Raw genomic sequence first — 24,173 nt, 5'->3', positions numbered from 1 at the left:
CATCATTGATTGCACATTTGCACACATTAGAATCAAAGTAACAAAGATGATTTTTAAAAAATAATAAATATGAGATAGAAAAAATTAAAATCTAAATCAAACCAAATTGTTTGACTAGCTCTTCTATTTAATCCAAGAGCTTGTACGGACACATAACAGAACAGAAGTAGTAGCTCATAGACAAGGCCACACATCCGCATGTGTGTATGGGCGGAATTGGCCAATCTACCTCTTGGGCTGGAATTTGTGTTTCGCTCCCTACACGCAAAATTCCATTCTTATAAGTTAGAACTCATTAGAGTTGGAGTTAGAAGAATATATTAGTATCTTTCAATGTAACATTTGAAGTTTTAACGAAAGAGATATCTGTATTTTATATTTAATATTATTTTGAATATGATTGTCTTTAAAAAAATATCGTTGAATAAATAAATAAAAAAAACTCCATCCCTTAGTGCAGATTATCTAGAAGTTGTCTTGCTTACAAGATATATAAAATGTGCAATATAGAAAATGTCTAGCTAATTTTAATAAAAAGAATTATATACAAGGACTTTTTAAAAGAATTATTCGTAAATAAAGATCGATAATAAATCACCATTATAAAAAAATGTTTTTGTTCTCTTATAATGTCCTCGGACCAATTCTTTATTTGAATATGAAACTAAATTCACATAAAAATATTTCCATTCATATATCATAATTAATTTATAAACTTGACAATAGTTATGGGAGATTTGAAATTCAGTATAAATATGATAATAGTTAGGAGGTGTCTATTTTTTGCTTTAAACCTAAAAGAAATTAATCTGGTAGAGGATATTTCTTATGCAGACAAAGTAAAGTAAAATAAAATAATTCAAATACAATAAAACAAAATTTGATTATGGAAGAATTACAAACACATCCTGAACAAGGAGTTAATTATTTTCTCAATTTTATTTATAATTTTAATTTTTTATTTACATGTAAGTAAGACATGGAAATAATTAATTTTCTCATTCTCAATTAATCTCAGGGTCTATGTTGGCGAGTAGTTAGCTCTAATCTAATTGGTTATTATTTCGTACATTTTCACATCTCCACGCCAACGAGCCTGCAGCCGGGGATGGCAAAACCATCTTCTCACGGAATGTCACTCAGAACTAAGTAAATTGCGTCGGGCTTTCCGAAACCTGTGTTCTTGCCCGTGTTATCCCTACTTGAGCTTCTTCTCTGCAACGTAGTGCGGTTTTCGTTCTTCGTCAAACCGATTAAATGATGGTGAAGCTATGGAATTGGTACACCAACTGTCTCTCTGTTCATCCCGTCAAGACCCAGGTTATTAGCTCTGGCGTCCTTTGGGCTGTGGGCGATATTACTGCTCAATACATCACTCACGCTGCAACAAAGAAGCGTCTTCACCTCTCTGTAAGGAACACCAACTCAATCTAAGCGTCTCACTTCGACTCCTTTACACACACACACACACCTTTTTTTTTTCCCACCACTTTGACTCATTTAGATGCCCAATTGCCCATTCCTTTGCACAATACTGGGTATTAGAGTATATATATTCCGATGGGTTGAACAAAAGAAATCAATTACCAAGGTCATTTGGTGCATGTTCGTGTATTTACATTGCTTTATGTGAATTTGCTTTTGAAGATAGGAGATGTGGGTATACATTTGGATTGCCAATTTTTTCTGCTGTGTCTTATGTAATTGGAGAAAAGTTAGAGAAATTATTTGTGATGGGGACGTATCTAATAAATTTAATGAGAAGTTTTACTGAATTGCTATTAGACTAGTTATGTTATATGATAGTAGATGTTGGCCTTTAAAAAGGTTAGCATGAGTATAAAATTGGGCTAGTAGAGATGAGAATGTTGAGATGGGTGTGGTATACAGGAAAATATAAAATTTGAAATGAGCGTAGACAAGAAAGTGATCGTGGCATCTATTGAGTGGAATATGGTAGAAAATTATTTCAGATGATATGAACATGTATAGAGAAGGCTGTGGAAGGCACCGGTAAGAAGAGTAGAACAGATAATAAGCCCTGTAAAGAGCGGTAGTAGGAGACCAAAAAGAACACTTGTGAAAGTTGTTGAATGAGACCTCTTAGTTAACAATATTCCTAAAGCTGGATTGGTGATAGAGCACAATAAGATTGAGCAATCCATTTAACCGACCTTATCTAGTGGGATAAAACTTGTTGTCATTATTGTTGTGGTCATCTTGTGCAACTGGATGTAATCTATCAGCTTACTACTCAGAAGTCAAAATGATGGATGCGGTGAATGTTATTAATGGTTCACTTACTGAAGGCACGTTAGTGCAATCATGACTACTAGACGGTTCGAGAATTGTTAATTAGTTATTTATATAGTAGTAATTGCTTGGGTGGAAACTATATCATGAAAACCTATTATTGTTGATTTCTCTCACATTTGTGTGAAGTTACGGCAAAGGAAATAGATTCTTTAGGTTAAGATGGTATAGTTATAATTCCTTCCAACTCTGATTAACTTGGATTTTACTATTGATAAAGTTCCTCATCAATCTTTAATTATCTGTGATGTGGTAGGATGCAGATGCTAAATTTATGATCGACTGGACGCGTGTAGCTGTCACAAGTGGATTTGGTCTCGGTTTTGTGGGGCCAGTTGGCCACTTCTGGTATCTGTTTCCCATGTTATTTCTTTAGTTTTTTTGCAATGTGGTATGTTTAATAGTTTTTTTTGTTAAATAAATCATGTCCAAATAACACCAAGGGAATTTAGTTTAGTAGTGTTCACTGTGTATGGCTGAGGTTGTGTTTTGTTTCCTCCGTTCGTTGGATCATCTTAAAAGGTAGGATTCATATCATAGATTTCCTGACCCAAAAAAAATTATCAAGCATAGATTTCAGTTCGTCCCCAACAGAGTCTTCATATTTCCCGTCAAGACTTGTTATGTAGATAACTTACCGTATAGTAGATGGCTAAATGGAGAGAATAAATTTTGAACCACAAGGACGTGATTTATGAGTAAATTTCTGCTTTTTATACCCTTCTAACTGATGTAGCAAAGTACACATAATGCACCCGAGTCCTGTCAATATTATCAAAGTTTGAAGATTTTGATCATGTAGAAAGTGAGAATTAGGTCCCTTGTAAAATCACGCTTTTTGGTTAATCTTTGGTTTATTGATTAAATTTGCTTCTGCTTCCAAAATTTATTGTTTTGGGAATTTACTATGCAACGATATGACATTCATTTTACTGGAAAAATAATTAAGAGATGCTCCTGCCAAAAGTCGTAATTCCTTAGCTTAACCTTGAGTTGAAATATTCGAGTGAGAACTGAAGACAATGCCAAAGAATTCGTGCTAACATTAAACTGATCCTGATGCTTGCAGGTATGAAGGAATGGACAAGTTTATAAGGACGAAGCTTCAACTGCAGCCAAAGTCTTTGCGATTTGTAACTTCTAAAGTGGCAATGGATGGCCTCATATTTGGCCCCATCCATTTATTTGTCTTCTTTACGTATATGGGATTGTCGGCGGGCAAGACTATTCCACAGGTGAAGGAAGACTTGAAGAGGAATTTCGTCCCAGCATTCCTTCTAGAAGGTGGCGTGTGGCCTATTGTCCAAGTTGTGAATTTTCGGTACATCCCTGTGAAGTACCAGCTTCTCTATGTAAACCTGTTCTGCTTGCTGGACAGTGCTTTCTTGTCATGGTTGGAGCAACAGAAGGATGCACCTTGGAAGCAGCGGTTTATGTCATTTGTCCTTTTGAAGGAGAAAGGAGACAAACATGGTTAAGGAGAATTATATCTCAACAATAGTATTTCCCATTCCTTCAATCATTCAGGCACCCTTTATAACAAAGTCACCTTTTCCCTGCTAGAAAGAGGATCTGGAACATTAGCTTTTATACTTGTAGAACGCTTTTGGATATTCTGATGCATGGGAGCAAGTCATCGTTTCGGTTTTATTTTTGGAAGGCATCATCAATTAATTTTACTTGCAAGCCATGCGGAATATGACAGCACAAATTCTCAGTTTTTCAGTCTTATTTGGTTTTATATCCCTCTCCCGCCTTTGATCTCACCTACAAACAATGAAGTCTGATTCCTGAAGGACTCATGTCTAAACAGACTAACGCAATTTACAAAGGTCAAGAAACTCTTCATTTCAATTTTCAAACGAGGCAGCATCAGATTTCTCATTTTATACAGCTTAATAATCTATTTGATGGCGGTAGGCAGATAACATTAATGTTTCTTCGTGCAACAAAAGTGGGACTAGTCCCAGGTAAAAATATCGGACTCTCTCATGGGTACCACAGAATGCGTGTCCATGCTGTCACAAGTCTCAATCTGACCTGTCATGCTGGTTGAATAGATTTGCTACAATTTGAGGATCAGCTTTTGACCTGTGTGAATTTTACCATGGAATAAAGCTTAATTGCTGCAATAGCACTGAAATTCCAATCTGCACCAATCACACAACCTGCTAGCTAAGTTCCAGGATCTTCTCGTCAGCATTGCTTCCCGTAAATCAGTCAATTCTTACCAAGTCCATAGGAGGCGAACTGTAAATCTTTAGGCCAAGGAGATTACAGCATGCTCAGCTGCTTTTACAATTTCTCCGCCCCGTCATTTAATATACCTGAGATACTTCCATAGCCATCACCTCAAGATCCTCCTTCCCTCTGACTAGAGATTCTCGGGAGTCTTTCCTGTGGAAGCTTGCTTGGTAAGAAGCAGATTATAGCTTTTCGACCTCCACAACATAAATACTGTTCCATCTCCAATTCTCCATCATGTCCGTTTTGATTGCCTGGTCGACCTGGAAGTTGCTGAGATTCAGGCGGTCTGGAGCAATTTCTCTCATTTCAGATTGAGAAATCTCCAGAGAAGTGGCTCTCAATTTGAAGAACAGTTAAATATAGAAGGGAAACAGCAGGAGCAGTTGTACTATATGAATGAGCTATGACCTCCCCCGAGGGGTATTTTTGGCTTGAACTCTGCTTGTACAATCAAGCGTGGACAATGGCTGAACTCGACAGTCTGAAAAGAAATTTGCACAACATTAGGTACCAAAGAAGTGCCAACCATAAAGCAAAGATTATATGGGGGCGAATTTAGATCTTCAAAAGCATAAGTTTTAGATTAATCAAAACACGCCACAAAGATTTGAGCCTATATTGAAGAAACTTTGGAAGTAAACAGTATTCACGGCAGGTTGTAACTTATTCCTCTCTTGACTGAATTCAGACGAAAAGGTTATATCAAAACAAAGAAAAACAAGTAAACTAGTCGCCATAATAGTAAAAAGTTAAACTTACAGGAATGCTTAGTAATTGTCCATGCAGATTGACCAGGACAGGCAGGCTTCTTCTTGCAGCAACTGGGATAGACTTTAATAACAGGAGAGCTTTCTGTGCGGATACACAGGCATAATGGAAACATAGAGTTTTCTTCTCCATCATTTGTTCTATTTCCCTAGATTTTATAGCCCCTTGTTGCTCGAAATTATTGGGAGGGGGGTACTTCGACAACTTCCCAAGATACAGCCAATCAGATTCGATCATGGTACGCATTTCAAGCCTAGTGTTATGATTGACAATGAAAGACATGCAAGAACAGTTCCAGCTTTCGCCAACCAAATCCATGCCACATGTAAATAAATCAGACAATGCACCCCCGGCAATGTTTTCTTTCATTCCCCATGTAATAACAAATCTATTCATGAAGTAACATATCTGCCCTGGCTTGAATGTAGAAACAATATCAGCTTCATGCTTTGGTTCAGAGTTAGTTTTGTCCTCAGCTTTAGACTTGAAGCGATCAGTCTCTTCCCTCTGCAATTCGATGATATTCATGTATGTTGACTCAGAGATAATATTTAGTCGTTTTGCTTTAGTCAGAACTAACTCAGGAGTCACATCCATAAAATGAACATCTGAGGCATCTAGAACTAATTGACTTGCATATGATTTTCCATGTTCTATAATTTTCTCCACCTCATTCAAAACATGACATTGCAGTTTTTGATCAGAGAATGACTCAAAAACTTCCATCTTTAAAGGCAGAGGACCGTCAACTGAACAGCAAACCAAGACTCTGGACCCTCTAGAACCAGGATCTGGGCAGAGGTAACAACCAGCCGCTGTGAGAGAATTCTACGGGACAATTTTCAAAGTAGTAGTCAGGGGAGAGACAATCAATAAAATTTAATAACCAAATACAAAAAGAAGCTAAAACAACGAACACATCAGAATGATAAAATGACATCAGTATCTATCAAAATATATTTGACATCATTGAATGACTTTGTGTAGGATGAATTTCTTATAAAATTCACTGTTGGATAAAAAATTAAATTCATAAATAATATACATAAATTTTTACGTCAATTTAGCTTTATTTTATACTCCATCAATATATTAAAAATTCAATGCACGGTATATTTTTGTAACAACATGATTACATGCTTCTAGTTAGCTAATTTTTTTAAAATTTGGCATATAAGATTAACAAGAAAACTACTTCTAATTCAAAAGTTAGATCAATGAAATTCCCTCCCTATAATGAAATATTGAGATGTCTCTGTGTGTCCCAACAGACAAGTGGACTATGAATAAACAAACTGGTCAGAACTTCCACATGATGACAACAGATTTACCTTGCATGGGAAAGTACGAATATAGTCCAACAGCAATTTTAAAGCACTACCTCTGATTGGCCTTTGCCTTTGCGATATGAACTGAAAAAGACAAGAGCACTGTTACAACAGTGTCCACAGACTAATCAGGTTTAAAGACAGTTAGCAATCTGAAGTACCTGCAAAACCAAGGATATAAACTTTGACAGGCATATATCCACGATTTTTGAGGGATTAAGAATCTTTAAATCAACAATAGCATACCCATGCTGCCAGAAAAACCAACCCCCAACAACAGTCACAAAGTAAATACTGGAAAATCATTATTTAAGCAAGGGGATACATTATATATGGACCATCTCCAACATATCATCAGAAAAACAGTACGATAATTGTCTTCAGATATTAACTATAAATGGATAAAAAGGATCAAAGGCTTACCTCCCTGATGACCACAGCTTCATTTATCAAGCTATAACAAAATTGATTGACATATAACCGTGTCATTCGACATGCAGAAATGACTGCTTTTAGCTCAGACTTGAAAGTGGCTGGAAATGTAAAAATAATATCCTAAGAAGTTCAGAGAACATCATTGCAAAATTTAAAAAGAAGTCATAGAGATACCATCTGATCTTGAAGTAACTAATATATGCAAAAAAAAAAAAAAATCCTAAAACTAGAAAAATCTTTTACTCTGAGTTTATCAGTTGTCTTGATTTCAAAATGGAATAAAATCTACCTGTTTTTATGCGCTGTGATAGGTCAATCAATCATGGATCAAGAAAAACTAGACAAGTTTCCTCATTTATTGTATAGAGCTTGAGGTAAACTGTACTGTTCATAGTTTATGAACATGACTTGCTATAGATTTTACAATTTTATAGCAATGGTTTAACTTTTCTAATTTTCGCTTTTCTCCCTTGAACATTTCCAATAAAAGTTCTGTTCTTCTACCCTTCAATACAGACACTGAGACACAGTTTTCTGTAATTACAAAAGCTCTGCATAGGACAAGAATCTAAGCATGTCAGATGAATGACAAAAAGTGATTTTAACCCAAAAGAAATGCTGCTCAGAAGAATTTAAAAAATTGTTAAGAAAATAAAAAAGTACATCACTGAGTAGCATCACTCATCACAACTTACATGATGACAAATTATTCAAAGACATCCGTATCCTATTACGTGCAAATAATGGACTCTGATTTGTTGGGTCTTCCACCCAGTCCTTGCAACCCCCAAGACATATCTGTAAAGTTAATGCAATGACTAATTCACATCATTGAAAATACATTCAGATGTAAGGAAGGAAAAATAAATTCTTACAATGCATAAACATATAATATGTCATACCAACCTTGTACATATCTTCTTTTGAAAACTCTAGGAGAGGCCGCACAAGAAGGATACCATAATTCAATGGAACTTCATTGTACGAATGAATGTGTGTGGAGAAAATTTGGGAGGTAAAAGGCATGCCTGCAAGTCCAAGCACACCACTATTTCGAGAAAGCCTGAGGATAAATAACTCAGCCTGCATTGTGCCTCAGCAATCACTACATGTCTAATATGCGTAAAAAGCCTTTAACGTTACAACTAACTTGACAACGAAGTACTGCATTCAACATTAGAAATCAAATTATTTTATAAAATTTGAACTTTGAACGCATTTAAAAAAACCTGCACCCAAAAGGAACCAGACAGCTTATGTTCAAGATCTCCTATAAGAACCAAAAGCGTCAGAATGTCCTAAATAGAATTAGAGAACGCAGAAAGGTATAACTGGGATGCAGAAACAAATAGTATTGCCAACCAAACCTGATCATCAGCATGATGTGCAATAAGCAATACACCAATCTGGTGCTGAGCACACACTTTTTGAAGCATTTGATACCTACGGTTCAAATTAAAAACGAAATAATAACTTCAATCAGCATATGTTGTCAAAATCCATGTGTAAACTTAAAAAAAAAAAAATTCTCTTTCTAAATTTAAGATATAGTAACCTTATTTCACGAGCAGCTTCTTGCAAATGACCCAGTTTTGGTCTGCCATTTGACCAATCACAGTGGGCAATCTCACATCTGATTCCTATTAAAAAATTTGTGTTGGCAATGAGAATAGCTGAAAAATGGTTAAGAAATGAACTCATATTACTAAATTACAAATATAGCACCCATATATGGATGTACCCATTTCAGAAATCCGATGACTGACAACGTTGGCCTCATGTTTGCTCTCTGCTCGCAACCCATGATCAACAATTATTGCTAGTAGCCCATCAATAAGACCACCATTATCGGCCTTAAGACCGGCAGTTTTCCACCACGCAGTTAATACACAGAGTGCCATACTGTCAGGGCCACCGGAGACTCCTAAAGCTGATAGAAAAATGGGCATGGAAGCATCAAGCGATTATCATGCAGGGAAGCAGCATGTTATTGGCATCATAGGCAAAGAGAAATACGGAAAACAGTTCGTTCTCTTCGTAAAGTAATGCTTGAAAATAATTATAACCATTTCAATTCACCCAGAGCAACATACAAAATATAAAATATACATAATTAAAAATATACGTCTCTTAATTACCAGAATTTTTTTAACAAAGCAGGTAAAAGATTTAACTTTGCTGCAGGTTCCAAGGAACCATGAAGAATGTGGTGTTGGGAAATGATGGAGTCAAAATAACTAACCAATTCGATGATGAGGTTGAAGCCCCGCCATGGCCATTCGCCGCGAGAATGCTTCTCTGTACTCAGGAATGTCGATTGGGTATTGGGAAGCAGAAGAGTAGCAGGAGTAGCGAGCTGGAGCAACATAGCGAGGTTGCTGGTGAAAGTGATGCCACAGGGGGAAGCCGAGGAAAGGTTTGCTTTTTTGGTGGGCCTCTTTAGAGAGAGACGATAATAGAATATTCATAGCGTCTGGTCTGCTCTGGGAAGATAGGAGGAATCCCCGCGCCATAATCTCTTCGTTGCTCGGAACACGGAGCTGTCAAGGTCTGTAAACTTCAAAAACATGAACTCTGAGACAAGTTGAATTCCAGGCTTATACCCTCGCTAATATTATTTTAATAAATAAGTATAGAATAAATTTTTATGGCCTAAACAAAAGATTACTAAAACCAGAGTTATTTCCCGGTATGTTTTAATATTTCAAATGTAAAAATAAAATAGAATTATGAAAATACAAAAAGTAATGATAACGCAATAAAATAATATAACGAAATGAGATAATTATTTAAAGTCAGCTTGGACTTATCTAATCTATTTTTTTTTTTTGTTAAATTATGTTTCAGAGTCAACAAAATAATAAAGAGAGCATAGTTTGTTAAAATCCAAACTGTTAATAATGAATGTAAAGTTACTAATATAAGAACATACTTATTAATTTAATCATATAATAATAAGTACGCTCCCTTCTTTGATAACTTTAGTTTAATGATTAATAATTCTAATTTACGTATTAAATGTTCAAAACTTTAATTTAATTATATAATAATAACTACATTTTTTATATTAATAATATTACATTTACTATTAATAAGTTAAAATATATCTTTAATTTTTTAATTTTATACAAAATTTTATTTTGATCATTAATTTTATTAAATATATTTTTAACTTTTTAACTCTAATATTATTAATTTTATCTCAAAAATATTTTACATTCAAATTTTAAATATTAATAAATTATGTTTAAATATTAAAATATTAAATTTAAATTTTTAAAATAATAATGATAAGCACAAAAAAAAAATCAATTAAAAGTATGCGGTTTGGGCAAAAGATTTTATAAAATTAAAGAATAAAATTAAAATTTTATATAAAATTAAAATCATTAATAACTTTATTTTAACTCTTAACAACTACATTTTTTATTTATTTGCAGTGTTTTTATCATTTTCAAATCAGGTTAAAAAATATAATTTAATTAAAAATATCATATCAAATCAGGTTCTAAGAATTTCAATGTTTAGAGTAATTACTTGTAGTGTTTTTTATCATTTTCATTTAAATAAGATTTATTTGTTATTTTTTGTGTATAAAAATATATAAAAATAAATAATTTTTATATTTAAACACTTCTCAAAATTTTCCCTTTAACCCTATAAAATATAACAAAAAGCGGAGCTGAGGATTGTTGTTTCCGAATGACCTTCAGACAAATCGTTGCTGACAACAACAGAAGACAATGTGAAACCTTCACAGATTGAACTTGACACTGAATAAAAGCCGAGCGAAGCGTCTTCAGTCTTCGTCCCAGATGTGGGAACGCAGCTTTCCCGCCAAATCGACGATCTTCCGTTGTCTTCCCTGACACCGCCATGGGCGCCCATCGCACCTCCATCTCTTCTCTCTGGCTCCTCATTGTAATTATCGCCGTCTGTTTCTATCATTTCCAACCCTCTACTGACTCCGCTCGATCACAAAGCCCAACCCTAACTCCCTCCAAAAGTGTTTCAAATTCCACCGTAAATGACAAGCGTCAGCCCCAAATCGCTCGGCAAAACTACATCGTGCGGTTTCTGGAATACAAGGCAGCCGAAGTGCACCGAACATACCTGCAATCGAACATTCGATCCGTAGGGTGGGAGTGGATCGAGCGGCGAAACCCAGCTGTGAAGTACCCCACTGATTTCGGATTGATTTCGATTGAGGATTCGGTGAAAGAAGGTTTGATAGAGCAGATTCGGAAGTTGGGTATGGTGAAGGATGTGAATGTGGATATGAGTTATAGAAGGGGTCTGCTTAAGGATGGCCGTGATAGAGTCGGTGCTTTTGTGGACGGAAAGAAGCGGCCCGGGAAGATATTCACAGCAATGTCTTTTAGCGAGGGACATGGTGGTCACTCTTCTAAGATTAGCAACGCTTCCGTTAATTGGGGGCGGCAACTCTTGATGCAGGTTAAAAGTTTTGTTTTTCATTTCTTCCAGGGGCTGGGGTTTTTCTTGGGGTAAATTTGTATTTTTTTTGTTCTTTCGGAAAAAATAAAGAACAAGAACTACAGAAAAAGAGACACGTACACCATTTTTTTAGCGCAATTTCTTGATTCTTGAAAGTATGCGTTCTCTGAGACATGCCTCACTCTGACAGAGATCTCAAGTTACTTCCATGTTTGGTGCCCAAGATCTTTGGGCAAAAGGATTCACTGGTGCGAAAGTGAAAATGGCCATATTTGATACTGGCATTCGTGTTAATCACCCTCATTTTCGTAACATCAAGGTAATACTTACTATTGATGACATGGAGGCCTTTATTTGGTTTAAAAGGTTTTTGGTAGACGTTAGATGAATTGATTTTGAAGGCCTTTACAGGAGCGTACAAATTGGACCAATGAAGATACACTGAACGACAACCTTGGACATGGGACTTTTGTTGCTGGTGTAATTGCTGGAGTAGATGCAGAGTGTCTTGGTTTTGCACCAGATACAGAGATTTACGCATTTCGGGTGTTCACTGATGCACAGGTAATGCACTTGGATATTATCAATATCGCAGGTTCTCTTTACTGCAAAAAAAGTGGGATTTCAGTTTATCCAAAGTATCTATTTTTGTTAGGGCCTCATCCAAAGTATCTTACTTCCATTAGTGTATATAAGTTTATCTTATCAATGGTGTAATCCTCATTTGTCATAAGTTTATTGACTAATTTTTGCTAGCTTTAAACTGGAGCATGCTGATGCGTTTGCAATTTAACAATTTATTCACCATCTTATAAAATCAAATTAAATTGCAATCTTATTTTATGATTCTTCTGCTGATATTTGATATTATAGAGTTTAGCTGGAATTTGAGAAAAATTCATTCAGCTCATCGCAGGTATCTTATACATCATGGTTCCTTGATGCCTTCAACTATGCCATTGCTACCAATATGGATGTGCTAAATTTGAGCATAGGTGGACCTGATTTTTTGGATCTCCCATTTGTTGAGAAGGTAATTTATTTTGTTCTAGTTTAATAGTTTGATAGGATTAAGGGTACCTTCGTAAATAGGTGCATGCAGATTCTGTAGAATCATAATGTTAAAGCTAGTCAGTAATGCTAAATATTTAAATAACTGGTTTAGGTTGTCCCAAAATTTTGGTCTTAAACCTGCAAATTATCTCGGGCAATGAAAACTAGATTATCAATATTTTGTGGTGAATCTAGTGAACTATTTTTACAATTTCAAATAAGAAAGCAGAGAGGTGAAAGAGCTATGAAGCATGGGCACGTAAGAAAAAAGAGTTGTGTCTATGTTTGAGATGTGATATACTCTTTCGCTAGACATGATGTGATGCTTCAAGTAAAGCTTGGAGTCCTGGACAGTTTAAATTTTGTTCTGTCTCCATATCTTAATTTGAAGTTTGTTAGAAACAAGGCAGAGAAATAGGGATGTGAAAAATAAAATTTTCGAGGATATGTTTTGAACTAGTCTTGACCTATAAATAATTCAGGGTCTATAATTGTCATTAATGTTCTTATGGGGTCCCTAATTGTCCATTTCCCTATTTCTGACAGTGTATAACAGAAGCATCCCTTAGTGTTTTTTGTTGCTAACTTGCTAACATGTTGATCAGGTTTGGGAGATAACTGCAAATAATATTATCATGGTTTCTGCAATTGGAAATGATGGTCCGCTGTATGGAACTTTGAACAATCCAGCAGATCAAAGTGATGTGATTGGTGTTGGGGGGATTGACTATAGTGACCATATAGCCTCCTTTTCCTCACGTGGCATGAGTACTTGGGAGCTCCCTCATGGGTACGATTTTCTTTCTTGTTTCTCTGACTTTTATTTCTTTGATCCTACTTCAATGAGTATCTAGTCAATGCAAGTTGAATGAGGACTGTGAGCTTTTGTTAGCAGCGTGATAATCTAAACACCATAGTGATGAAATAGAATTGCATTTGTTGCTTAAAGATTTTGTTGAGTTAAAGCAATTTATTAGTCTCCTAGTTTGGTCACTCTCCGCTTCCATTCATTTAATGTTTTGCAGCATAAAGAGTGATGAGCCTTCCATAATTGAAAGTGGCATGGTGGATATGTAACATGCACTAATTTAAAGGGGAAAATGGGGGCTGGATCAAGCAATTACCTTGAAAAGTCAACTTACTCTATATTTAAATCCCATCTGTATGTTAATATTTTGTCTTTTCCATATGTGAGGTTTATTGGTTTTTGGTCAGGATGCTTTGTGTTGGCCTCCATGTTGTACATGCATGCATGCATCTTATGATTGCATATATTTTCTTCATATTTCTATGATTCCTAAGACAATCCCATCAGTGTCATACACATAATGTTCTTCTTATTATTGTTTTTTATTCTCTTCATTTTCATGCATGTTGGATTCTTGATGATAGTAGATGTGCAAATTAATGTATTGACATGTTTACAGTTATGGTCGTGTTAAGCCAGACATAGTTGCATATGGACGGGACATAATGGGATCCAAGATTAGCACAGGCTGCAAAAGTTTGTCAGGAACTAGTGTTGCTAGTCCTGTGGTCGCTGGTGTTGTATGTTTGCTTGTTAGTGTCATCCCTGAACCAGAGCGAAAAAATATTTTAAATCCAGCAAGCATGAAGCAAGCATTGGTTGAGGGTGCTGCAAAACTTGCTGGTCCAAATATGTATGAGCAGGGTGCTGGCAGAGTTGATCTGTAAGTTCTCCATTTCAATATGCTAAGTTTGAATGAATATAAAACTTGTAGGTGCACGCAATCTGACCTGGCAATAATATCTGTCATTATTATAATTGTCTTTTGTTGACATTATGTGCATTGATTTGTTGATCTCTACTGTCAGGTTAGAGTCATATGAAATTCTCAAGAACTATGAACCCAGGGCAAGCATCTTCCCCAGTGTTCTTGACTATACTGATTGTCCTTACTCATGGCCATTCTGTCGTCAGCCCCTATATGCAGGTGCCATGCCTGTCATCTTCAATGCAACCATTTTGAATGGAATGGGTGTTATTGGCTATGTTGAAGGACCACCAATATGGCATCCATCTGATGAAGAAGGAAACCTTTTAAGCATTCATTTTACATATTCAGAGGTTATATGGCCTTGGACTGGTTACTTGGCACTTCACATGCAAATCAAGGAAGAAGGTACACAGTTTTCTGGAGAGATTGAAGGTAATGTGACTCTTAGGGTTTCCAGTCCTCCAGCTCCTGGAGAGAAGACCCCTCGAATTAGCACATGTGTGCTTCAATTGAAGTTAAAGGTAGTGCCAACACCACCACGGTCGAAACGAATTTTGTGGGATCAGTTTCACAGCATCAAATACCCTCCTGGTTATATTCCACGAGACTCCCTGGATGTTCGAAATGATATTCTTGACTGGCATGGGGACCATCTGCATACAAATTTCCATATCATGTTCAACAATTTGAGAGATGCTGGATATTATGTTGAAACACTTGGCTCTCCTCTTACATGCTTTGATGCCCACAACTATGGAACGCTTTTGTTGGTAGATCTTGAAGATGAGTACTTTGCTGAGGAGATTGAGAAGCTGAGAGATGATGTCATATATACTGGATTAGGACTAGCTGTCTTTGCTGAATGGTACAATGTGGATACCATGGTAAAAATGAGATTCTTTGATGATAATACACGGAGCTGGTGGACCCCTGTTACTGGAGGGGCAAATATTCCAGCACTTAATGATCTCTTGGCTCCATTTGGGATTGCTTTCGGAGATAAGATTCTAAATGGTGACTTTTCACTTTTGGGCGAGCAGAGTAGATATGCATCTGGAACTGATATAGTGAGATTTCCAATGGGTGGTTACGTACATGGATTTCCCTTCTTGGATAGTTCAGAAAGTGGGGCCACTCAGAACGTACTGCTGACTGCTGGCATGAACAAGGTAAGCTGAGAGGGAGCGTCTAATTCATGATTAAGTGGGAGTAAAAGAGATGGTAGCTTTTTGAGTAAAAATTGAAGGATTCTTATTAATCATTGAAATCATCTGGGCTATTCACTCCACTGTTAGACTGATGTATGCATAATAAAATTTGAAATTAAATGGTGTTGTTTGACTTTATAAATGATAATTGCGAATTCATGATAACTTCATTGTAGTTGTTGAATCAGATTCTTATGAGCACCAAGATTGTTGGGAAAGCTTCCAACAACATAAAGGCATTTGTCTAATATTATTCTCAAAATGACAGGGGTCTCTTTTGTTGAAACAGGCAGATTCTCCTATTCTTGGCTTTACAGTGATGGGTGAAGGTCGTGTAGCTGTGTATGGGGATTCTAATTGTTTGGACAGCAGCCATATGGTTACTAATTGTTATTGGCTTCTCAGGAAAATACTAGATTTCACTAGTGGGGATATTAGGGATCCAGTGCTTTTCTCTGATTCAGTGAAGCTAGACTCTGCACTGTATGAAGATGACAATCAATTGCCATCCCGCAGAACTGACGTGAATTTCTCTACATATTCTGCTGTTGTGGGAAAGGAATTGATCTGCAAGACTGACGCAAGGTTTGAAATATGGGGAACAAAGGGCTCTAGGCAGGTTAGAGGAAGAAACAGAAGATTGCCAGGATATCCTGTGATTGACTTGGGGAGAGGTTTCAATTCTTCGTCTGATACCTCTAATATACCTAGGCGTCCCAAGGTTCCTGTAGGAAGTAGGAGTGACTCTCTAGGGAACAGGTACTTGGGTCTGGGCCTGTTCCATGGGGATGAGGTAAGAAACCGTAAAATAGCTGTTGGATTTGTTCTTTAAAGATGAAATGTTCCTTTTTTCTTCCAGTTGCTATGATTGTAAAAATACCAGGGTCGCATGATGCTGATGTTCTGAATTTTCTGATATATCCTGCAGCCTGATGCTCCTCTGTTGGCTCGTAGTTACTGGCTTGCTCCTGCAGTTGTTGCGGCAACTGGTTAGTAGAATTTGAATTTGCCATCTAATTCGTCCATAACATTTGTGTTGTGTTTTCATTATATTTATCTGCCTGCAGGTATTTTGTTATGTTGCTGGCGCATCCGCCAAAAGCGGCGTCGACGAAGGAAAGGATCAGGCTCTGGTAGATTGTCCAATTTATAGTCCAGCGCTATATATATTTCCTAAATTGTTGTAATACTATCCCAACCCGCCCGCCCCTCGAAAAAAAAAAAAACAAGAAAAAGAAGAAAGAAAAGAAAAGAAAAGAAATTTTTCTTGTAGTATTGTAAAAAGAATTAGGAAATTTTCCATCAGCACTGTAGGAAGGTTGCTTTTACCCTATGGAGTTGCACTCTTTTTAGATGCTAATCAAGGGTTTCAATTTTTCAGTTAATAAATCATGTTTCAAGTTATTTGTGAGTTTTCTTTTTCGTTTGTAGGTTAAGCGTATATTTTAGATTTTACTGTTAGGTACGTTCTACGAATATACTTATGTCAACTTGACACGGATATTTGCTTTTAAACAAACGGTTGGGGGTTCAAACTAACCTTCTTTTAATTTAATTAGGAGTTTGGTAGAGCCTATTTCTTCTATTTCTAAAAAAGTTCAATATGTTCATCCAAAGATGGGAGGCATGGGTCGCGGCCCCAACTTTTAAATTTTTTAATAAAATATAATAATTATATATTTTTGGCTTCCTTAAATTGGCTTATTATAAAAGTTATAAAATACTAGATAGAATTTTTATTTCAATTTAAAATATAGTCTTTTATATATATATATATATATATAAAGTAATTATTTTAGTAGCATGAAGAGATGGTTGTCAAAGGATCTATTTATTTTCAACAAGATAATGTTATATATGCTCTTAAAGTATTAATACTATTTTATTTTTTATTTTATATTTAATAAAAGAAATAGTTAGAATTATTATTAAGAAATTTTGTTAAGTATTGTTAAAAAAAGTTTCAAAATATATTGAATGTTATGTGTTTGATATTTATCATAAAAATGATGGAATTACTTATCCAAAAGTCAAGAGGTTTGATAAAGATGTTCTGTTAAAAAAAATTACTTTTTTAAAAAAATCAAGCTATTAAAATTTATAATATGAATGATTTTTACTTTTATATAATTTGATTTCATTGATATAAAAATTTTATAACAATTGAGCATTATTAATGTATTGATATATTTGTTTACTATAATTATCAATTGAAAAAAAATTAAATAGTAAATTTAATAAGTAAGTAATATAGCTTATTATATTGAATAAAACTTTAAATTTTAATGATGTATTTAAATTATTTAATGTTCATGGGGATGATAAAATTTTTACCAATTTAATGATAATTCATATTGAGAAGGAAATTGTTAAAACATTTATTGTAGATATAATAATTAATAATTTTTATACCATGAAAAACCAATAAGCAAAACTTTATATATATATATATATTGTTATACATGTATAAAATTATAAATAAATATATATATATATATATATTGAAATATTTATATTATGTTAATATATATATATTTAACTTTTTTTTAATTATTATATATACTCTGTTATTTCAGCCCTCCTTAATAAAAATTTCTGACTCTATCCCTATTTTCATCCTTCAAAATATGGCTTCTCTCAATCATGGTATGGTAACTGATAACTCTGCAGAGAAGAAAATGGACATTTTATTTTGAACTTTCTCCTCATACATTAGTCTTTGCTCTTGGTTCCACAGTAATCCGCGTCAATGACGGTGTCGTTTTTTTTAACTAACTATTTACCCTGCCGGCGTCTACAATATTTCAAACTAGAGCTTCAGATGATGACTACATCCATATGCTGTATACAGGCTAGAAGCACTTGTGCCTGGTCCGCCAATCTTTCTTCACCAAACGTGATGAACATCTTGTAAATGATTCTACCCGACGAAAATGCCTTGCGTGACTCTGTCAACGTTGGTTCACTGAAAGAGGGATCCTGAAAGGTATAACTTTCTATTTAATCCGCGTTTTTGTTTAAACATGAGGTTTAAAGTCCCATACAATTTAGACGTGTCTTCCTATTTCGAACTTTCTTTTTCTTTGACCAGAATTTCTAACATTACGGGGTAAGGATCTGAAATTTGAATATCAAACACTGCTACGGCTTTTTCAGAACTTAAATTCTGACGTGTTCATGAATACCGGCTCTTACTTATCTTTACTCATCTGTAATCACACGTGGTGGAAAAAATACTACAGGGACTCAAAAGGGTTTGACTTTGACGTTAGCTCACCAACCATCTTACGAATTCAATTACAAGATAATTGCCAAATGAACATGAAAAACAAAGTTGATGCATTTCAATCCAAGTAATCAACAAATGAAAGAGTAGAACTAACGTTAATTTGTTGTGTGTATACTATATGCCCTGATCAATAGAATTTTAAAGCCGACAATCTTTGAAAAATAATTTGGTTATTCGCCCAGAATAGGTCAGTCAAAACACAGATTTAAAATCAAATTAAAGGATATAGATTTAAACATGATAAAAGTATATAGTTGTCAAGAGCTTCAACCGTAACCTTCTTGGTGGTTATTCATCTTTCTCATTTCCATTTCTCGGGTGGTTTGGTGGCTCTGGCCTTCGCTGCTGGAGCTAGATGGGTATAAGCTGTTGTCACTCGTAAGAGCACTGTATTCACTGCTCCCGCCGAGCTCCTGGGTTCCCAAAGCCATTTTCCTGAATTTTTGCATGTCTTCCTTGTATTGTGCAGTGTCATAATCAGAGCTTCCTCGGAAACTGTAGACAGAGCTGTGTCCAGGTTTAATTCCTTCGTTAAGATCTGATAGAGACATGTCACCTTCCAGAGCACGAACAACCTATGACATTCAAATTGTGGGAGTTGTTAGAAGCATTGTTGCAAAGAGCACACAGTACTCTGAACTCGATTATTTAGTACAGGAGGGCTTAAGTAGCAGCACGATGACAACATTGCACTTGACATAATTTCGCATTGTACACTCACTGGCAAGCCCTATAACTTTAAGGTGCCAAATATAAACCATAACTGGCTTCCTTAGGAGAAACTGCTCTAGGTATCGGTCAATCACAAGTGTGAACCTGGAAACACTGATTTACCTGGCTCACTTTTGGCCTATGACGTGCTGAATGACGGGTGCAGGCTGCTGCACATGCAACCATGCGAGTCATTTCATTGGGGTCATATTCATCTTTGAGCCTTGGATCAACCAGCGAATCAAAATTATGATCTTCCAAAGCACGGACAAGCAAAGGCCTTGCCTGTGATAACAAGAAATGAATATTCAACTCAAAGGTTGCTTCGGAGCGCGTTTCTCTTTTGAGGGAAAAAATGCAAAAAAAGGTCCATTTTGCGAGCATGCAAGTGCTCGACACAGAAAGTTGGATCATCAAAATACTGACCCGCTCTACTAGACTATCCTCCATGAAAGAATGTGTTGTGTCAACCGGTCGATGTCCAGTAATTAGCTCCAGGAGCATGACCCCAAACGAGAAAACATCTGATTTCTCTGTGAGTTTCCCACTGGCAGCATATTCTGGAGCTAGATACCTTTATCAGCAATCAATGTAAGATCATGTTAAATATGTAAATATACAAAGCAAAACAACATAGTGGCTTTGACAGCTATTTATTATACTAGCTAATCGTAGGCAAAAAATCTATAGTGGAGAAGCAAAGCGTCAAGTAGCTTCAACAAAGGACTACATTTACAACAGTTTTCAAGGTAAAGTGGACAATGGAACAAGGAGAGCTTGGTCCATATATTGGATCGTGGGGTATTATGAATATGATCCATTAAAATATTAAAAATATGGATATGATCATGAACAAATTTTTAATTTCATTTGAAAGTTTTTGAACAGTTGAAAGGAAGTTGCTCTCACCCAAAAGTCTCCATCACTCAAGTAGAAACATGAGTATTAACATCTGAAGAAAACTTTGCTAGTCCAAAATCAGCAACCTGACATCAAATTATAAAAAATCTCATATAAATTCAAGTGAATTCAAAAATTAAAAAGATGTTATTCTCTAAAATAAGAGATTTCAACTTCCTGTTGAGGCTAAACAACCATGGGCTCATTTGTTTTACCTTCATTTTATTTTTAAAGTCTATCTAAAAACTACATTCAAAAAAAAATTCAAAAAGTCTGTTCTATGAACTTAATTTTAGATAGATTTCTCAAAGTACTTTACATTATTTTGTCGTCAACTAATTCTTACTCTTTCATTTTCACTCAGCCATTACTGTAATCCAAACATTTTTTAGTTTATTAAACTAATTTTTAAAAAAATTTATTCAAATACAAATTTTATTATAATAATTGATTTTTATTAAATAGACTTTTAACTAACAAAATTTTAACAAATTAAAAATCAAACAGATGTTACATTTGATTTTTCATGGCGTTGAAAACAGAGCAACCACCTCTGCCCTAAACGACAACTTATAGAACAGTAAAGCATGCCGTAGAGGCTTTTTTCATTGAGGCAATATATATCCATGTTTTTTTTAAAAAAAAAAAAAAAAAAGTGAGCAGTGAAAGATAATGTTGTTGAACTCACATCAGTATCACCGATGAGAAATGGCAAAACAACACTAGAAATTATTTACCTTCGCTTCAAACTTGAAATCCAGAAGTATATTAGCAGTTTTGATATCTCGATGGATGATCTTTGGATGACCTGGACGTAAAGACAGTTACGATAAGCATTTAAGATCAGGAAATTTGGTCACACCTTATCAAAAAACGCCCAGATTCATAGCACATACAATCCTCATGGAGATACGCCAGTCCTTTTGCTGATCCCAAGGCAATTTTCAGTCTCGTGGGCCAATCCATAGTAGGTCGCCCTTTTCCTGCAGCAGATATATCTATCAGATTCTTGCAACCAACGCCAGACATTTAGTCAAGCCAAATAATAACTACGTAAATGGAACCGCAATCACGAAAGGCAGCTAATAGAACTTGCCATGTAAGTGAAGTTCCAACGTATTGTTTGGAACAAAGTCATAAACAAGCAATCTCTGCTGTCCAGTGGTGCAGTATCCAACCAGAGAAACAAGATGCCTGTGATGAACTCGGCTGATGATCTCAACTTCTGCTTGAAATTCTCTTTCTCCCTGCCCACTTCCTGCCTTTAGCTGCTTGATTGCCACCTCCTTCCCGGTCGGCAGGATTCCTTTGTGTACATATCCAAATCCACCTTGTCCAAGGAGGTTGGCATCAGAGAATCCATCTGTTGCCCGTATCAACTCTTCGTATGTAAATGTGCTCTTTGTTGCAATACCAAGAGAAGGGGTTGGGAGTGGATTTTCGCCACCTGAATAATTGGAACGAGACCCACCACTGCTGCTCAGGAATGGTGGCTGCGGGTGTGGCTTAGGGGCATAAGGTGGTACATTATCTGAAGGAGGGGGAGCATTATGTCGCCACCGACGTGGTGGGTCACCTGGTAATCGTGAAGAATTAGTATCAACTGAATATTGATCACTAGTATAATATCAATATCTCATAGCATCATCATAACACATTGTCCACCAAGACTGCTCTCCCTTCCCAGCAAAAAAGAGAAAGAAAGAAAGAAAGAGCCCTTTCTGTATGATAAGAATAATTTATCTTCCCAAATAAAAACAGCAGATAAGCCTAATCCAATATGATTGTAAAACACAAGCGTAGCGATTAAGAGCTATTCTGGAAAATCATGGATCCACTTGTAGTTCCGTAATCATAAGAAGGTCGCATGCAGGAATATCAAAGTTCGAGTTAGAGAATTTTAATACATCAACGTGCAAATTCTGTCAGTACCACGACGAACAAAAGATATGTTCTATCAAAATGACTTATCAGATTGACAGAGGGTCGCAAAAAGGATAGGTGTAAGGGGAGACCACCACAAGGAACAAACACTGATCGATACATCTATTTTCGAAATGAATAACGTGAATAATGAATTCCAGCCAAAAAAGGGGTCGTTCTCGTCAAAACGTGAGGTACAGCATGTTAAACTTCACTCAAATTCAATCTCTCACCTTTTGGTCCCCGCGGTGGCACATAGTATCCCGCATTACTTGTTCTCTTCTTCTTCCTCCAACAAAATACGCATGCAAAGCTTAAAATTAGAAGAATCGCCACAGCACCAACGGCGATTCCAACAATAACACCAGTGGATACAGTCGACGATGAAGAAGGGGACGAAGGCGGAGGTGGTGCAGTAGAGTTGGCAGGAGGTGTAGGAGTAGAGGTACTGTTAGTGGACGGAGGAGGAAGAGAAGTTGCGTTATTAGCGGGCTGCGAGATTGACATGGTAGCGAAAGAATATAGGAGTGAATCAAAGAAGGCGTCTCAAAAACGAAAAACAGAAAGGCAATTGCAGTGAAGATGGTGGCAGAATCTGTGTGTAATGATGCGAGAGAAGTGAAGGACGCAAGGTAAGGATGTGGTTTAATGGGGTGGAAATGGAATGAACCAGTAAGAGAAGAAAGAGGAGCGTTTCGTTCTGTATGATTTGAAGCTTCCATTTTAATTTATTTTTATTTTAAATAAATAAATAAATTCAACCAACCAAGTCCAACTACAACAAAAGTGACCGTGGGCCCCCCAAGCTTGTTTGGTTGCCCCGAGAATTTATGATATAAATTGGATGTTGTCTAATTATTTCTCATTTTTACTCAACATCAGTACAATAGATTATGAAAAAAATTAATCTTTTAATTCTTTAATTTTTAAGTTACTTGTGACTCATTCTTTTAATTATGATTCACTGTGATTCAGTCTCTCAATTATAACTCGCCTATGACTCAGTCCCTTAATTTTTGAATCACTTACAAATTAGTCTCTTAACTTTTGTTAATTTTTTTTATGTTAGCTTATATCTCACATCAATGAGCAAGAGAAGGGTATTTTAAAATAATATATGAGTATTTTTTTATCCCTCTTATTTGATAAGAATTTTTTTAAAAAAAATTAAAAAACAAGGATTGAGTTATAAGTGAATTAAAAGTTGAGGGATTGAGTCGTAGCGAGTTATAGTTAAGGGACTGAGTTACAGCGAGTTATAGTTGAAGGACTGAGTTATAAGTGAGTTAAAAGTTGAAGAATTAAAAAATTAAACTTTTTAAATTATATAATGAAAACGAAGCACGTTTTAATGTTAATATTTTTCTGTTATTTCTGCCCATATTTGGTCACAATGCCTTGTGTCATGCTTTTTGATGGGGCTGTTCTGATTCATGTGCCATTGAGGAATGAGTAAATTATTCCCACCAAATTCTTGTTTTTCAAACCTTTCTTTGAGCATATTTCCTTTCATTTTATTAATAAATTATTTTTATTAACTTCATCAATATCAATATAATATGAAAAATAAAAATAAGTGAAGTTTTAAACATAACCCTCAAATAAAAAAAAATAAAAAAGCTATAGCCAACCCCTCTTTCAAAGAAATTAATCACAAATAAAGATCAACAATAAGTCTCATTCGATAAAAAAGTCATGCTTCACATTTTAATAATAATTTATTTCACATTCATCCTTATTTATAATTAATACTTTTAAAAGAGGGCTAGCTGTAATTCTCATAAAGTAAACAAATAATGTAATA

General features: G+C 35.5%; 4 protein-coding genes and 1 pseudogene across 7 annotated transcripts; 2 read left to right on the top strand and 3 right to left on the bottom strand.

Annotated features, from left to right (window-relative positions):
* Window positions 1-1,075: 1,075 nt before the first annotated feature.
* Window positions 1,076-3,963, top strand: LOC129311918 (protein SYM1-like). The gene is made up of 3 exons (XM_054954419.1): window positions 1,076-1,410; window positions 2,570-2,661; window positions 3,383-3,963. Exons 1-3 carry the CDS (start codon window positions 1,258-1,260, stop codon window positions 3,789-3,791), a joined length of 654 nt encoding a protein of 217 aa, XP_054810394.1. The 5' UTR covers window positions 1,076-1,257; the 3' UTR covers window positions 3,792-3,963.
* Window positions 3,964-4,136: 173 nt separating this feature from the next.
* LOC129311890 (uncharacterized) lies at window positions 4,137-8,180 on the bottom strand. Its single transcript, XM_054954379.1, has 7 exons — window positions 7,998-8,180; window positions 7,787-7,889; window positions 7,080-7,189; window positions 6,818-6,907; window positions 6,660-6,740; window positions 5,320-6,156; window positions 4,137-5,041 (listed from the first exon to the last, which is right to left on the bottom strand). The coding sequence occupies exons 1-7, from the start codon at window positions 8,178-8,180 to the stop codon at window positions 4,949-4,951; spliced, it is 1,497 nt and encodes a 498-aa protein (XP_054810354.1). The 3' UTR covers window positions 4,137-4,948.
* On the bottom strand, window positions 8,118-9,679 carry LOC129311901 (uncharacterized). 3 transcript variants are annotated; one of them, XM_054954407.1, is made up of 5 exons: window positions 9,334-9,679; window positions 8,833-9,021; window positions 8,647-8,731; window positions 8,459-8,534; window positions 8,118-8,255 (listed from the first exon to the last, which is right to left on the bottom strand). In XM_054954407.1, exons 1-5 carry the CDS (start codon window positions 9,602-9,604, stop codon window positions 8,205-8,207), a joined length of 672 nt encoding a protein of 223 aa, XP_054810382.1. In that variant the 5' UTR covers window positions 9,605-9,679; the 3' UTR covers window positions 8,118-8,204. The 3 variants fall into 3 exon arrangements, with proteins under 3 accessions (XP_054810382.1, XP_054810373.1, XP_054810364.1); XM_054954398.1 differs by having other exon boundaries at window positions 8,223-8,361; XM_054954389.1 differs by having other exon boundaries at window positions 8,236-8,534; window positions 9,334-9,678.
* A 1,125-nt stretch (window positions 9,680-10,804) lies between these two features.
* Window positions 10,805-16,950, top strand: LOC129290869 (subtilisin-like protease SBT6.1). 2 transcript variants are annotated; one of them, XM_054927939.1, is made up of 10 exons: window positions 10,805-11,546; window positions 11,737-11,865; window positions 11,958-12,110; window positions 12,463-12,579; window positions 13,205-13,389; window positions 14,027-14,290; window positions 14,436-15,507; window positions 15,836-16,339; window positions 16,475-16,535; window positions 16,614-16,950. In XM_054927939.1, exons 1-10 carry the CDS (start codon window positions 10,968-10,970, stop codon window positions 16,697-16,699), a joined length of 3,150 nt encoding a protein of 1,049 aa, XP_054783914.1. In that variant the 5' UTR covers window positions 10,805-10,967; the 3' UTR covers window positions 16,700-16,950. The 2 variants fall into 2 exon arrangements, with proteins under 2 accessions (XP_054783914.1, XP_054783905.1); XM_054927930.1 differs by having other exon boundaries at window positions 15,815-16,339.
* Window positions 16,951-18,374: 1,424 nt separating this feature from the next.
* Window positions 18,375-23,006, bottom strand: LOC129322096 (proline-rich receptor-like protein kinase PERK1; annotated as a pseudogene).
* Window positions 23,007-24,173: the final 1,167 nt, after the last annotated feature.

Source organism: Prosopis cineraria, unplaced genomic scaffold, assembly GCF_029017545.1.
Source record: "Prosopis cineraria cultivar Desert tree isolate PC_DT_omini unplaced genomic scaffold, ASM2901754v1 PC1, whole genome shotgun sequence".
Taxonomy (NCBI): Eukaryota; Viridiplantae; Streptophyta; class Magnoliopsida; order Fabales; family Fabaceae; genus Prosopis; species Prosopis cineraria.
The sequence above is the reverse complement of the archived record's forward strand: the minus strand, read 5'-3'. Positions and strand labels throughout refer to the sequence as shown.